Below are 13125 nucleotides of genomic sequence, written 5' to 3' on the forward strand. Positions count from 1 at the left end.
AATTTGCATCCTTTGGAACAGACTTAGCATCACGTGCCCACATGATAACACCAATGTCCAGGCCCACCCTGGGTTGCAGTAATCACAGAACCTTCAACGTGAGGCTGTGGTCACCTGTGTACCTTTGAGAAGCATTTTATAAGTAATACACATGCATGGCACACAATTTAGGAAGTGCAGAGAAGCAACCCCCTGTGCCGTAATCCAGAGAACTGCAGGGAACACTCTCGGTCTCTGTCCCATTAGGCTGTATAAGCACACGCTATTTCCTCATCAAGATTGCATCCCATTCTGCAATGGTCATTCTCACCCGGTCCCCTGTCCAGTCACAGATGCCCACCCATAGTCAAAGGCCCAGTGCTGCCTTGCATTCCATTAGCCTAGTCCCAGACTCTCACTGGTCACTTTTTTAACTCACCTTCTTGGATGAAATTGGGATTTAAGATCTGAAAAACACAAAGAAAGAGGGAATGGCTTAAATCTCAAGGTATGAAAAGAAAAAAGGGCATTCTCCCTACCATGGTTTACTGCTGGAGCTGGCTTCTTGCAGCCATGCACTCCACAGTGAAACTTGGCGAGGATTCACACTCCCTGGGATTGACCCAGGCCAGGCAGGATTCCCCTGGCTGGCCCATCTGCCTCCCACCGCCTCAGCCCCTTTCCTCTCGCCAAGCACAGGATCTTCATCTTCCCTGTGAGTGGGAACTGCAGCAGCTTTGGCCATGGTTCTTCCCAGTATTACCCACTTTCAAAACCCGAGCCCCTAACACCCAGGTCAGAAGAGCCCCTACAGTTGTAACCAGAGGAGCCAGGGGCTTCTGTCCACATGTGTCCCCTTCTCTGTGCAAGCCCGTTTCTTTCCAGCAGCGTATGTGGGTGAGGGGAAAGGAGAAAGCCTGCTGTCCATGCAGCTCCTCTGCCCCCAGGCACCTGGAGCCTGATACAGACCTTTGCCTGAAAGGGGAGAAACCTGAGATATGAACTGTCTTGTTCGGCCACCTTCTGCTGGACACAGGCACTGTGAGCTGACATTATCTCACCCTCTGACACTGAGGGCCCCATGGAAGAGGAACTGTTCCCGCAACCTGGCTTCCTCTTCTTGAGAAAGGGATTGCTCTGAGTCCCCCATCCCCATTTCCTGTATTGCCTTGGATCATGCAAGTCTGGGTCTGAAGCCTGGCAGCATGGAGAAGCACAGGCTTCAGATTTAGAGGAGGAGGCTGAGCCACCGCTAGATGCGACTCTACAGCACTCACTGGAACCCCTCAGCAGCTCTCTCCTATCTATCAGACAGGACTAGAAATACCCAATGCAACGAGCTATGAGCAGAACAAGGTAAAAATCACATGTTAAGTGCCTCATGTCATGTCTGCAACATCATAGTATTCAATGAGTAATTGTCTAAGGAGCTCATTCTAATGGGTAAATAGCCTCTTAAAATGACTTGTCTCTACTAATTTTATCTTACAAACTTCTCTCTTTCTTTCTTTCTTTCTTTCTTTCTTTCTTTCTTTCTTTCTTTCTTTCTTTCTTTCTTTCTTTCTTTCTTTCTTAATTTCCCTCTTTCTTTCTCTCTCTATTCCTTTCTATCTTTCTCTCTTCCTTTGCCACACCAGTGATGCTCAGAGTTTACTCCTGTCTCTGCACTCAGGAATCCTGGCAGTGTTCAGGGGACCATATGGGATGCAAGGGATCGAATCTGGGTCAGCTGTGTGCAGGAAAAACACCTACCTGCTGTACTATCTCTCCAATCCCTATCCTGCAAATTTCTGTCTTTCTTAATGAAGTCAGAGGGGCTGAGGAGAGAACTCCAAGGGCTGAAGCACCTGCTCTGGTGTGTAGAATGCCCCAGATTTGACCCCCAGTACCATCTGGTCCCCTGAGCACTGACAAGTGTGGCACCACTGACACCAAGGCAAAAAATAGTCGCTGAGGATCACTGGATGTAGCTCCCAAACAAAGTCAACCAAACTGAGCCAGCAAGCCCACCGACCTCATTGCCCAGGATGAGGCATGCTCAGCCCTGCATCTGCACATGAGCACACACTCCCTTGGTGTCCTGTCCTTGTCTGGGGAGCTAGACAGGCATTGCCTCCACTGGGTACCCCTTGGCAAGCCCACTGCTCGTTTCCACTGTCCAGAGTTCCCAAGAAGTAGCTACCGTATCCCAGGGCTGAGCATCCAGGCCTGTTACTGTGGGTCGTGCTGCCTCCAAGGCCACTTACCACCCGGCTTCCTCTCCGGGCCTGGGCCTGAGGCCCAAAGACTCTGCTTTGCGATGGGGTCAAAGAGGCACAGGCAGCAGGGTTGAGAGCTGCCTCAGGCAAACCCATGAGTAGCCAGACTAGGGGGAGACTCCAGGTTCCCCTGATCCCAGGAAATTGACCTCTGACAAACCACCAAGCCATCCTCCCCCAAAGTTTCCTGAGAGCAGGGGGAGCGGAGGCTGGGCACCTGGCAAAGCTGCAGCCTCCCCACACTTAGGAGACCCCTCTGTGTGGAAATGTTGGGTCTTGCGGGGTGAGGGGAGGTTGATTGGGCTGAACAATGACATAAACAGCCAGTCGCATGCTAGGTGACCCACCAGGTTAGGTTTGCGCAGGAGCCCATGAAACCTCTCCAGGTTTAGGTGTCGGGGGGACACCCTCTGAATCTCTCATGGTATAGTCAGAGGGAGAATGTGAATGCCTAGCCGTCACAATCACTTCCACAAGGGGTGGGGGCCCCCAAGTCACAGAGCACCTGGTCCTCTGGCCTGCTCTAGTCCTGGACAGCATTATTTTTTTTTTGTTTTGCTTTTTTCTGTCGATGCACAGGGTTACTCCTGGCTCTGCACTCCGGAATTACTCCTGACGTTGCTCAGCGGACCATATGGGATGCTGGGAATCGAACCCGGGTCGGTCTCATGCAAGGCAAAAGCCCTACCCACTGTACAGCTCCTGGACAGCATTCTATGGACAGAGACATGCTACACACCTACCCCCTGACCTCAGGATTTATAAAATGCCATCTGAATTTTGGGTGATTTTCTTTTCTTTCATTACTTGGGTTTTCTAAATAATCTGCAGTATCATCTGTACTTTTGTCATTTAAAAAAATTATTAGTTTTGTGGGCTGTCACAGCACCTGTAATGGCTCTCTAAGGGCCATGTGGGAACTCCTGCTTGCATGTGCGCCAGCCGGGGCTCTCTCCCTTGTGATCATATGCAGGTATTATTACAAGGCAGAAAAGAGGCAGAGGTAGAGCTCTTAAGCTTTAATCTTTTCAAGACAGAGCCCATACTGTTAGCTATCTTTGGCTTCTCAGCGCAGGGTCAATGCCATCACATTTATTTGTTACCTGCCTGTGCAATGAATATTTGGCCTCATTTCAATACTCCCAACAACTGAGGGACTGGTTCCTAAAAGAGGATCTCGAAATTGGACTAGGCTATTAATGACTTCTGAGTGTATTGTGAGTCACAGTTGCCAGAAGCTGTTTTAAACCCATGAGATACAGATGCGGGGAAAATATGGAAAGCAATGTGCTCCAGTGACCCGAGGGAGGAGTCGGGGACAGTGCAGCAGGGGCAGACACTCGCTTGTTCTCAGCAGCTGGGGCTTATTATGGGTTGGGAACAAGAACAGCCACTCGACAGGGCTGTTGATGGAAGGGCTCAACTCTTGGATGGAGTTATTGGGCTGCCCCGTATGTAGGAGGTGGGGCAGGGCTGGGGGTGAGGCAGGCCTGCTTGCTATTCTCATGAAGTTGTTCTGACTGGGAGATGAAATGAAATGTCATTCTCAAGGGATGGCACCTGGCTGCGGTCGATGACCAGCCTCTAGTGAACAAGAAAGACTCTTGTCTCTGCCTCTCCCTTGTCCAACGCCTGCTCCATCAGAAGGACTCAAGAGGGAACCCCTGTCCTTCTGGAGCAACAGCTGACTGCCCCATCCCAATAGGGAGCCTCAGAGATGCATGAACTATGGGTGCACACCAAGAGTTTCGAGAGAAGACAAGTGACAAACGGCAGATTGCTATGCTCTGTACGATTAAGAGGAATTTCGCAAACCTGCACTGGAGCTGGAGCTTTAACTGTAGTATAAAAATTTCTTGCTTTGTTTTTCTTTCTCATCACAGCCCCAACTACGTAAGCCTAGGTTAGACTCACACACAACAGATACAACTCAAATATTTATTTTTTGTTTTGGCAAAGCTAGGGATTCAACCTAGGGCTTCACACAGCAAGACAAATGACCACTGAATAATGGTCAGTGAAAACAATGGTCAGTGAAACATACTTTCAGCCTCCCTCCTGCAGCTGGAGATAAAGATTGTTAATAAGGCTGATGGTGGTTCTCTGCCTGGAAGGGGCTTGGGGAAAAAACGGGTCATTGGTCTTTTGCCCTAGTCATCCTAAGAGTTGCTGACAATGAATTCTGGATTTGGAGCTCACAAACTCCTTCATTCATTCCCCCCCCCCCCCGGGGGCAAATGTTCAGTGGGTGTTACTTTGTCTTGTGTCTGTGTGAGAAAGGGAGTGGGGGGGTGACAGAGTACGTGAGGAGTCTTTCCACTAGATTTAGAGCAGGGGCTTGAGGAAAACTTGGTGAGACTTTGTTACTAATGTCCAAGACCTATTTGCTCCCTTTTCTCCCCAATCCAGCTCTCCATACCTTCTCAATTTGGCCCTCTTTCAACTCCTCCAGTGAGGGCCACATTCGTGTTGGTTTCTCTCTGTTTTTATTTTTGCATCACACCTGGTGGTATTCAGAGCTTACTTCTGGCTCTGCGCTCAGGGGTCACTCCTGGTGGGGCTCGGGGGACCCTAGGTGGTGCCAAGGAATTGAACCTGGACTGGCTGCATTCAATACCCTCTCTGGTCCTTCTGTTGTTTTTCTAATGCTGACTCAGGATTATACCCAGAGGTGATGCCTCCTTCTTTCTCCCTCTCTCTACTTTGAAGCAAACCAGAGCATGAACTGGGGGAGACCTTGCTCCTCCAGCTCACAAAGGTGGGCGCCTTTACATTGAGACTCTCTTGGACTAAAGACTAAAGTGTATATGGCTCCCTGTTTCAGGATCTAGTATGTCACCTGCTGCATCAGCCCCCTACAATGTTAAATCAATGACCGTCTTACTGGGACCCTAATAAGGTGGGGGGAATTGGGAGAATGTCTTGTTATGAACTTGAGCCTTTTCTTATTCTCTCTAACCAGGAAAGGGACTTGCTCTGGACGCTCATTGGTCAAGCAGGGTATGAGGCTGGTTATAGTGATTTCCCTTGCTCCTGCTTATCTAAAGACTGGCACCTCAATGGTTCTGGTCCTGTGCTGCCATCTTTCAGAGCCTCTTTCCTGCCTGGGCCAGACTCACCAGGCTTTGAGGAGAGTAAGCCTGGGCCACGCTTCATGCACATCCACCACGCTGCTCAGCAGGGCCTCTAGCACAGCGCAGCAAAGAAAGTATTTTGATTCAAACCGGTAGACTGAGAACTAGATCTCTTGCCACCTTGTGCAGAGAGCATGGCGGGTGTGTGTCGGTATCTGAGGTCTCAGCCAGGGCCCTGCAGGGTTCACTACAAGCTGCACACACTTCTCAAGAGACTGTTTTTCCATCTTGAGAAACAGTTTGGGAGTCTGTGCAGAGAAGGGACAGAGAAGAGATGTGGGAATCCTAGGTGGCAGTGAGGAAGGAAAGCTGGTTACACTCTGTCTCTATGAATGTGCTTGTGCTTTAACTGCACAGGATCTCGATCTCGCTCTGGTAGACCAAACTGCAGGAAGAGGCTGGGAAAGGCGGAGGCCCACAACCCCATACGATGCAGCTTTCACTAGAACAGGCAGAGGGCAGCATGGGGCCATGTTCCCTTCAGGCAGGCGGGCCCACCAGTGCACGGCCAGCCTCCACCTGCTCCTTTCTGGAGAGAAATCCAGCTCTTCCTCCTGGGTTTTCCTTCCACATGATAGGGCAACGAACGATGAGAGCGAATCAGAGGTAAAATGCAACCAGCCCAACATGACAGGAAATCGTGAGTTTGGGACTCTGGTTCTGAGCTGAGAGTGAAGGGAAATCCTCCTCTCTCTAGAAACCTGGGTTCCACTTACTCCGGAAGGAAATTACTCCTTGTCTTCTAAATCTTTTTATATGACCACTAAACAGTTAAAACTATTAGGAAAACCGAATTTTAAATAGTTAAAAGGGGTACCGAGGAGATAGTATAGTGGGTAAGGTTTTCCATTCCTGGCAAGCTCTCCTGAGCCTCATCAGGAGTGAGCCCTGAACACAGAGTTGGGAGTGACCCTGAGCACAGAGCTGGGAGTGACCCTGAGCATAGAGCTGGGAGGGAGCCCTGAGCACAGAACCAGGTGTGAGCCCTGAGCACAGAGCCGGGAGGGAGCCCTGAGCACAGAACCAGGAGTCAACCTTGAGCACAGAGCCGAGAGGGAGCCCTGAGCACAGAGTCGGGAGGGAGCCCTGAGCACAGAACCAGAAGTCAACCCTGAGCTCTGACAGAGCCGGGAGTCAGCCCTGAGCACTGCTGTGTGTGGCCCTCCAAGATACAAAAAAAGAAAACAAACTAAAAGTAGTTAAAAGAAACTCAAACCCAACATTCCTAAACCAGCTCAGGAAGGAGTCAGATGGCTATATGTTGCGTCTATTCACTTCGTGTTTGTTTTATGTGAGCCTGTTTTTAGAGGAGGAAGGAATGAGAATTTGGATGCCTTCTCTGAGATTTGGCAATAAACCAAACAGATAAAAGAAAGGCAATTTTTAAAAATGTAGATATAATTCTGTAGGCTTGGAAATTTGATCTTTCATGTTATTAACTTAACTAGACAACTAACAATTGTAGAACAATTTTTTTTTTTGCTTTTTGGGTCATACCCGGTGATGCACAGGGGTTACTCCTGGCTCTGCACTCAGGAATTACCCCTGGCGGTGCTCAGGGGACCATATGGGGTGCTGGGAATCGAACCCGGGTCGGCCGCATGCAAGGCAAACGCCCTCCCCGCTGTGCTATTGCTCCAGCCCCCTGTAGAACAATTTTTATAAAATATATTCTCATTTCTAAATGAATATAAAATTGGCTACAATTTAAAAAATCTGTAATGCAACACAGCACCATAGAAGAGCAGGATTCTCTTTTTAAATTAGTTCCTACTTGGCATGCTATCTTTGCTACCCTCTACTGCGTAGTCATTTTCTACAGCTATGACTTTTATGTTTGACCCAACGGTAGTAGAACTGCTTTAAAATTCTCAAATGTAAAACAAACTTAAAAATCATATTTGGTACCAGTTTCTAACTGAACTAAATTATGTTTGGGAGACTTTGGTCTATATGATATCAAGTCTTTGGCTTTTGTTGGTGCTTGCTTTATGAGTAGTCAATTTTTGATAAAAGTTTCACATATGCTTAAGAATGTAAAACTGTTGGGTATACGTTTCTTCTTCGTACATGTTCATGCATCACGCATGCTAATGGTTTTGTGGGTTTCCCAAACTACTTTGGGTAGTCCAAATCTCTTTCCCATCCCTCCTCTGTATTTGGTTAGAAAATATTCAGTTTAAAAGCTAAGAGGTAAGGGCCAGAGTGGTAGTACAGTGGACAAGGCACTTGTGTTGTATGCAGCCAACCCAGGTTCAATCTCTGCCACCACATATGATCACCTGAGCACCACCAGGAGTGATTAATCAAAGAGCCATGAGTAAACCCTGAGAACCACTGGGTGTGGCCCCCCAAACAGAAAACAAAAAAGCAAGTAAAATATTTGGGGCTGGAGTGTTAGTACAGCAGGTAGGGCATTTGCCTTACCTGTAGTGGACCCTGTTCGATCTCTAGCATACCATATGGTCCCCAGAGCCTGCCAGGAGTAATTCCTGAGCACAGAGCCAGGAGCACTGCCAGATGTGGTCCGCAAACCAAAATAAATAGATAAAATTAAAAGATAAATATACATATATATTTAAAAAGGAAGAAAATACAAGTTTCAATAGAACAATGAAAGAAGTTCACCTTTAGGCCTCTAAAACACTAGGCCAGAAACCTTGATGGCTTAGAGATCCTGGCTCTCAGGACGCTGGCCAGTCTGGACGCAAGGGCAGGCCTGGGGCAGGGACAGTGTGGTGGTATCCCACTGTCCCACCTCCCTTTTGATAAATTTCATTTCCAATCTGGAAGCCAAGATCTCATCACTGGTTAAAATTTCTTTTTGTTATGTTCTGACTTAGAGCCACATGGTGGTGCTTGGTGCCTAATCCTGGCTCTGTGTTCGAGGATCACTCCTGGTGGTGCTCAGGAAACTAGTACTGGCAGGAACTGAACTTGGGCCTCTACATGCAAAGCCTGGCCCCATGAGCCCTCCTGGGAGAATGGCTTGAGGCCTCCCCCTCTTACAACTTGGCCAAGACAATACTCCTGGTTCCACAGATCTTTTTTTTTTTTTTTTTTTTACACTGAGTGAAAAGCGTCCTAGAGTTTTTGGAGTCACATGAATTATGATTTGTCCTGGGGAAGAGGGAGAGTGTGAGGGTGATATGGGCTTCCCACCCCGAGGCCACGCCCTGGCCCACAGCCATACTACGTGCTTTCATTCCTGCTCCCTCCACTGTGCCATCAGTCTCCTCCACCCTGAGATCTCATGTAACTGCCTCCCTGCGGCCACTGCTCTGTGCAGAGGGCCCCGTCTCCCGTGCAAAGTGCAGCATGAATCCGATGACTCTCCACAAGCCCCTCCTGCTCCTTGCTGCCCACTGGAGCGGCCCAGGCTCCCAAGGCCTTCATGGTCAGACCCCAACTCAGTGTCAGCTGTTCCACCACTTCCCAGGGGCCCACAGTCAGGAGGTCAGTGTGCTTTGGGGCTGGGATCTGTTCTCATCCTTCTTCCTTCTCCCAGACTGCTGGTGTCTACGGCCTGGTCCAGGCACATAGAACCGGTCAGGGTGCAAGACCCAAGCATGAACACAGACTTTAGGGAGAGAGGTCATGTTCATTGGCCTTTCTGTGCTCCAACAAGGCAATAATGGCAACAGCAGCCAGTCCCAATGCTCGTGGAGAGGATCCAGTTCAGAGTCACACAGGTTGGAGAGAATTCTATATTACCATTGTCAGTGCCCGAGTGGGTGTTTACATAGCCTTGAACGAACAAATGAAAGACTCCTTCCTCTGCTACAGCTAGCTTGAAGCTTTGCATGGTAACAGACATCTAATCAAGCCTGCTTCCCTCCGTCAGAGTGGGATCCAGCCTTATTTGACTGTCTGCTCTGGCCTCACTGCATCTTGCTCCATGATGGGAGCCTGGCAGGGCAGGTGGGGGAGGGAGGTGCTGGTCTTTGCTCTGCCTGTAACTGGCTCTCCGAGTGGCTTCTCCTGTGTCAAAAGCATCTCACCATCCCATTACTGCACAATAGAAGACAACTTGGGCGAGGCCTCCAGCCACAGGTAAAGGTGCTACAGAACAGGTAGAGGTGAGTGTGAGCTGAGTACCCATGCGGGCCTGAGAAATATCTTCAGACATTTCCAGCCTGCATGAATAGACTTCCTTTTTCAAGAACTATGGCTGGACACTTAAGTCACTAGAGAGTGTGGGTGAGGCCAAGTAACTACTGCAGCAACGAAGAGATTAAACAACCTATCAAGGAGGACATTCTTCCCAACAAGCAATGTAACGTGCAGGTCCTGACCTGGCCCTTCTTTGAGCAGAACATGTCTGGCCTCCATAATGCCCATACTGGAGACCAGCTCTTTTTATTTTTGCTTTGGGGTGCTGAAGGTGCTCAGAGGTCACTCCTGGCTCTGAGCTCAGTCACCAGTCTTGGTGGTATATGCAAGGCAAGAGCCTTACCCATGCTCTGCATCTATTTCTTTGGCCCATGACCTGCTTTTGATTGTTTGTGGAATATGACCTCTCTGAATCTGTGTTCAAACAGAGAAGAAAACCCATGTTCACAGGGGTTTCTAGGAGCAGAAAGCCAAATGATAGGAACATGCAATGGTAGATCTTGCATTTCGCAAAGGAAAGGCCACTCTCCATGGTTCTGTGGCCTCTTGTAGTGGAACAAAAGGAATCAGTTTGCATATAGAGTCAGAACACGGCTGAGCACAAAGTGAACCTCCCAGCCAAACCCATTAGAAAGGTGACAAAGTAAATATTGTAAAAGAAAATTATAAGAGAGAAATAGGATACTTCATTTTTTCTTTTCCAAATAGTGATTTTCATTAAAAAAACACCCCATCCAGGGACTGGAGCAATAGGACAGTGGGTAGGGCGTTTGCCTTGCACTCAGACGACCCGGGTTCGAATCCCAGCATCCCATATGGTCCCCTGAGCACCGCCAGGAGTAATTCCTGAGTGCATGAGCCAGGAGTAACCCCTGTGCATCGCCGGGTGTGACGCAAAAACCAAAAAAAAAAATACCCCATCCACCCCAATAAAGCAATACACTATTACACTGTGGGTTTATACTAATCTTACACCCCAGGATGGGGAGGGGTCGGGCCCTAGACTTCATTTTCATGGTCAAGAGATCTTGACCTTATTAATCAGCATGAGCTCTTACAGGGGCTGGATGATAGTACAGTGGGTAGGGTGCTTGATTCTCATTTATACTGGGAGAGCTGTGTGGAAACATGCCAGTCTTTGCTCACCAGTAAATGATACTAGCTTTCATGGATGCCATTCCTTTTCTGACTTCCTAAGTAGTAGTAAAATTTTTGGCATTAAGCAGGGAGATTAAGAGAAAGGTTATACCTTGATTTAATAATTCAACTCAGATCATTATCCATATTATTTAAAATATATTCATTTCCACGAATTTCCATTAGTAACAGTGCAAACTTGGATTAAAACAGAGTCATTGTCTTTGTCATCTTGTGACTGTTCTGACTTTATGATTCATGTGGTAGTGTTCTGACTTTCTGTTCCTATTTTCACCATGTCGTCATAGGATTAGGTGAATGAGAATTGTTGAGGTTATTCATACATACACAGTGAACCCAAATGCTATTCATAAATAAAAACAAAAAATTCCAAGTATTTAATGGGAAATAACTAGAAATGCAGGGTTTCAGGAGCTGGTCTTAATACGCATTTAACTATTTTTGCAAATAATAAGATAAAAACAGTTGAGAAAATAGCAAGGTTGACTGAAGTTTGTGTATTTTATCCTCAAAAATATTTTGTTTCTGGATTTGATGTAATGGTATTTTGGTTCCTTCCATATTTTTTAATGAAACACTTTTTTGAGTGTTTCTAAGCATGAGATCTGCTTGGTTTGAAATCAAGTGGTGGGAACACTTTGGACTTTTTTTTTAAGTTGTTGATGGAAAGTTTCATTGAAGAAGCTTTTGATCAATAAGGGAGTTTGATTTGTACAAGTTCACGGTACCTAGGGTTTTGGTACTGTTCTGAGGACCAATGTTGAAAATGGATTTTTGTTCTTGAACAGAGTCCCAGCTGAATTGATGACATTTGTGGGCTTTGAGGTCTGATCTTTTTTTTTCTCTAATAGAGTTAAGATTTATATCTAATGCTAAGATTCCACAAATTTTTATGGAACAAAGCTTAGAAGAGTGAAAACTATAGATTGAATAGTAATCTAAATAAATCCTAGTATGGTTATGTACATAGAGGAGGGAAATTTTTGGTGCCATAAATTCTCTCTTCATGGTGTTGGACTTAAATCAGTTGAAATGTATTTCTGTACCACAACTTAAGCTTCAATAAAAGTTTGCATACTTAATTGAAAAAAAATTAAAAAAATAAAATGCAAAAACAGACATCAGTGGAAATTACTGGCAATGCCAGGAGGCCATCAGATGCCTGGCTGGGGGTGGGGATGCAACTTCTTCAGTGTTATTGGAAGTTATTTGGGAGTTCTGAGTTGGGGACCAGGAACCAAAGCAGTGAGGTGGACATAGCAGCTTGTTCTTCAGAACAACAGCCCCAGTTGTTCGTCAGCTGGGGCTGGACGGTCTGTGGGAGGGAAGGAGAGCTCAGCATGGGTCGCTCACACCCTTCCCTCAGCCGGGAGAGCACATTCGGGGCCCGTCTCAGGGACCATAAACTCGGGTTTCCTGCAAAACAACATGTGTGAGCATGAGCAGAATCTTCCACTTCACGTCTGTGCGGGTTGGTGCAGAGGCGGATCAGAAAACAAAGTCCTATTGCACTAGGGCTGCAGTCTGTCGAAGTGGTTGTGCATGGTGCACACAAATGTTTCCTGGACGCTGTGCACTCCCCAAGAACCCAGGCGGGAGGTGCTGGTCCCAGCCTCACCATCGACGGTGCCCATGAGGGCAGTGGCTTGTGACACGCAGTCTGTGTTCCTTTTGCGGCAGCGCCTTTGTGTGGTTGCTACCTGTCACACAGCCTTGGAAATCTGAGAGGTGAAGGAATGGTGGCCCTCTGTGCTGAGCTGGACACTTGAATGTCAAATTCACACAGGAAAATTGGTACTAGCAGGTTGGTCTCTAGCCTGTAGGGATCTGTAGATTTATTTTCTTGGGTGGGGGGAGGGTGGGAATGCTGGGCAGTGCTCAGGACTGACTTCTGGTTCTGTGCTCAGGGATCATTCCTGGTGGGGCTGGGGGACCATATGTGATGCTGGGGATCAAACCAAGGTTGGCCTTGTTTGAGGCAAGTACCCTACCCACTGTATTTTCTCTTGGGCCCCGAGGGATCCGTAGATTTCAACCAACCTAGAGATGGGGAGCAGGAAGGTGCAGGAGAGTTTGGACAGGGTAATGGTCAGGGGAAACCAGGAAGCATCTACAGTTTTCATGTACAGACTTAAAATTCCTGCTGTCTCCACTGTCTCTCTCAAAGAGAGTTAAAGCAGAATTAACATTTAGCAGATAAGGGGTATCAGAATAAAAATATTCTGAAATGACTCATGGCTACAGTTGCACAATAGGTGGTATTGAATGTCGCTTGAAAATGGTTAAAATGGTGAATTTCGTGTTTTATATAGATAAAGTAAAGGGCATTGGGTTAGCTGAAGGTTTCCAGGCTCCAAGGGCTGGGACATCTGTGATTCTTACTCTAACTGGAAATTTCCTCCCCAGTTAGACACATTTCCAAGCACTTCATTCCCTTTGTCTCTCAGAACTCTATCCTGCAAGATCACAACCTGAGGTCACTG

General features: G+C 47.4%; 1 protein-coding gene across 16 annotated transcripts in view; it reads right to left on the bottom strand.

Moving 5' to 3' along the window:
* Nucleotides 1-13125, bottom strand: part of KALRN (kalirin RhoGEF kinase) — an 809955-nt gene that overhangs the window by 34564 nt on the left and 762266 nt on the right. For all 16 annotated transcript variants that reach the window (XM_055128078.1, XM_055128085.1, XM_055128081.1 and 13 more), the window contains one exon: nt 419-446. In XM_055128078.1, coding sequence (XP_054984053.1) covers nt 419-446 — 28 coding nt within the window. The remainder of the gene's footprint in view (nt 1-418; nt 447-13125) is intronic.

Source organism: Sorex araneus, chromosome 2, assembly GCF_027595985.1.
Source record: "Sorex araneus isolate mSorAra2 chromosome 2, mSorAra2.pri, whole genome shotgun sequence".
Classification (NCBI taxonomy): Eukaryota; Metazoa; Chordata; class Mammalia; order Eulipotyphla; family Soricidae; genus Sorex; species Sorex araneus.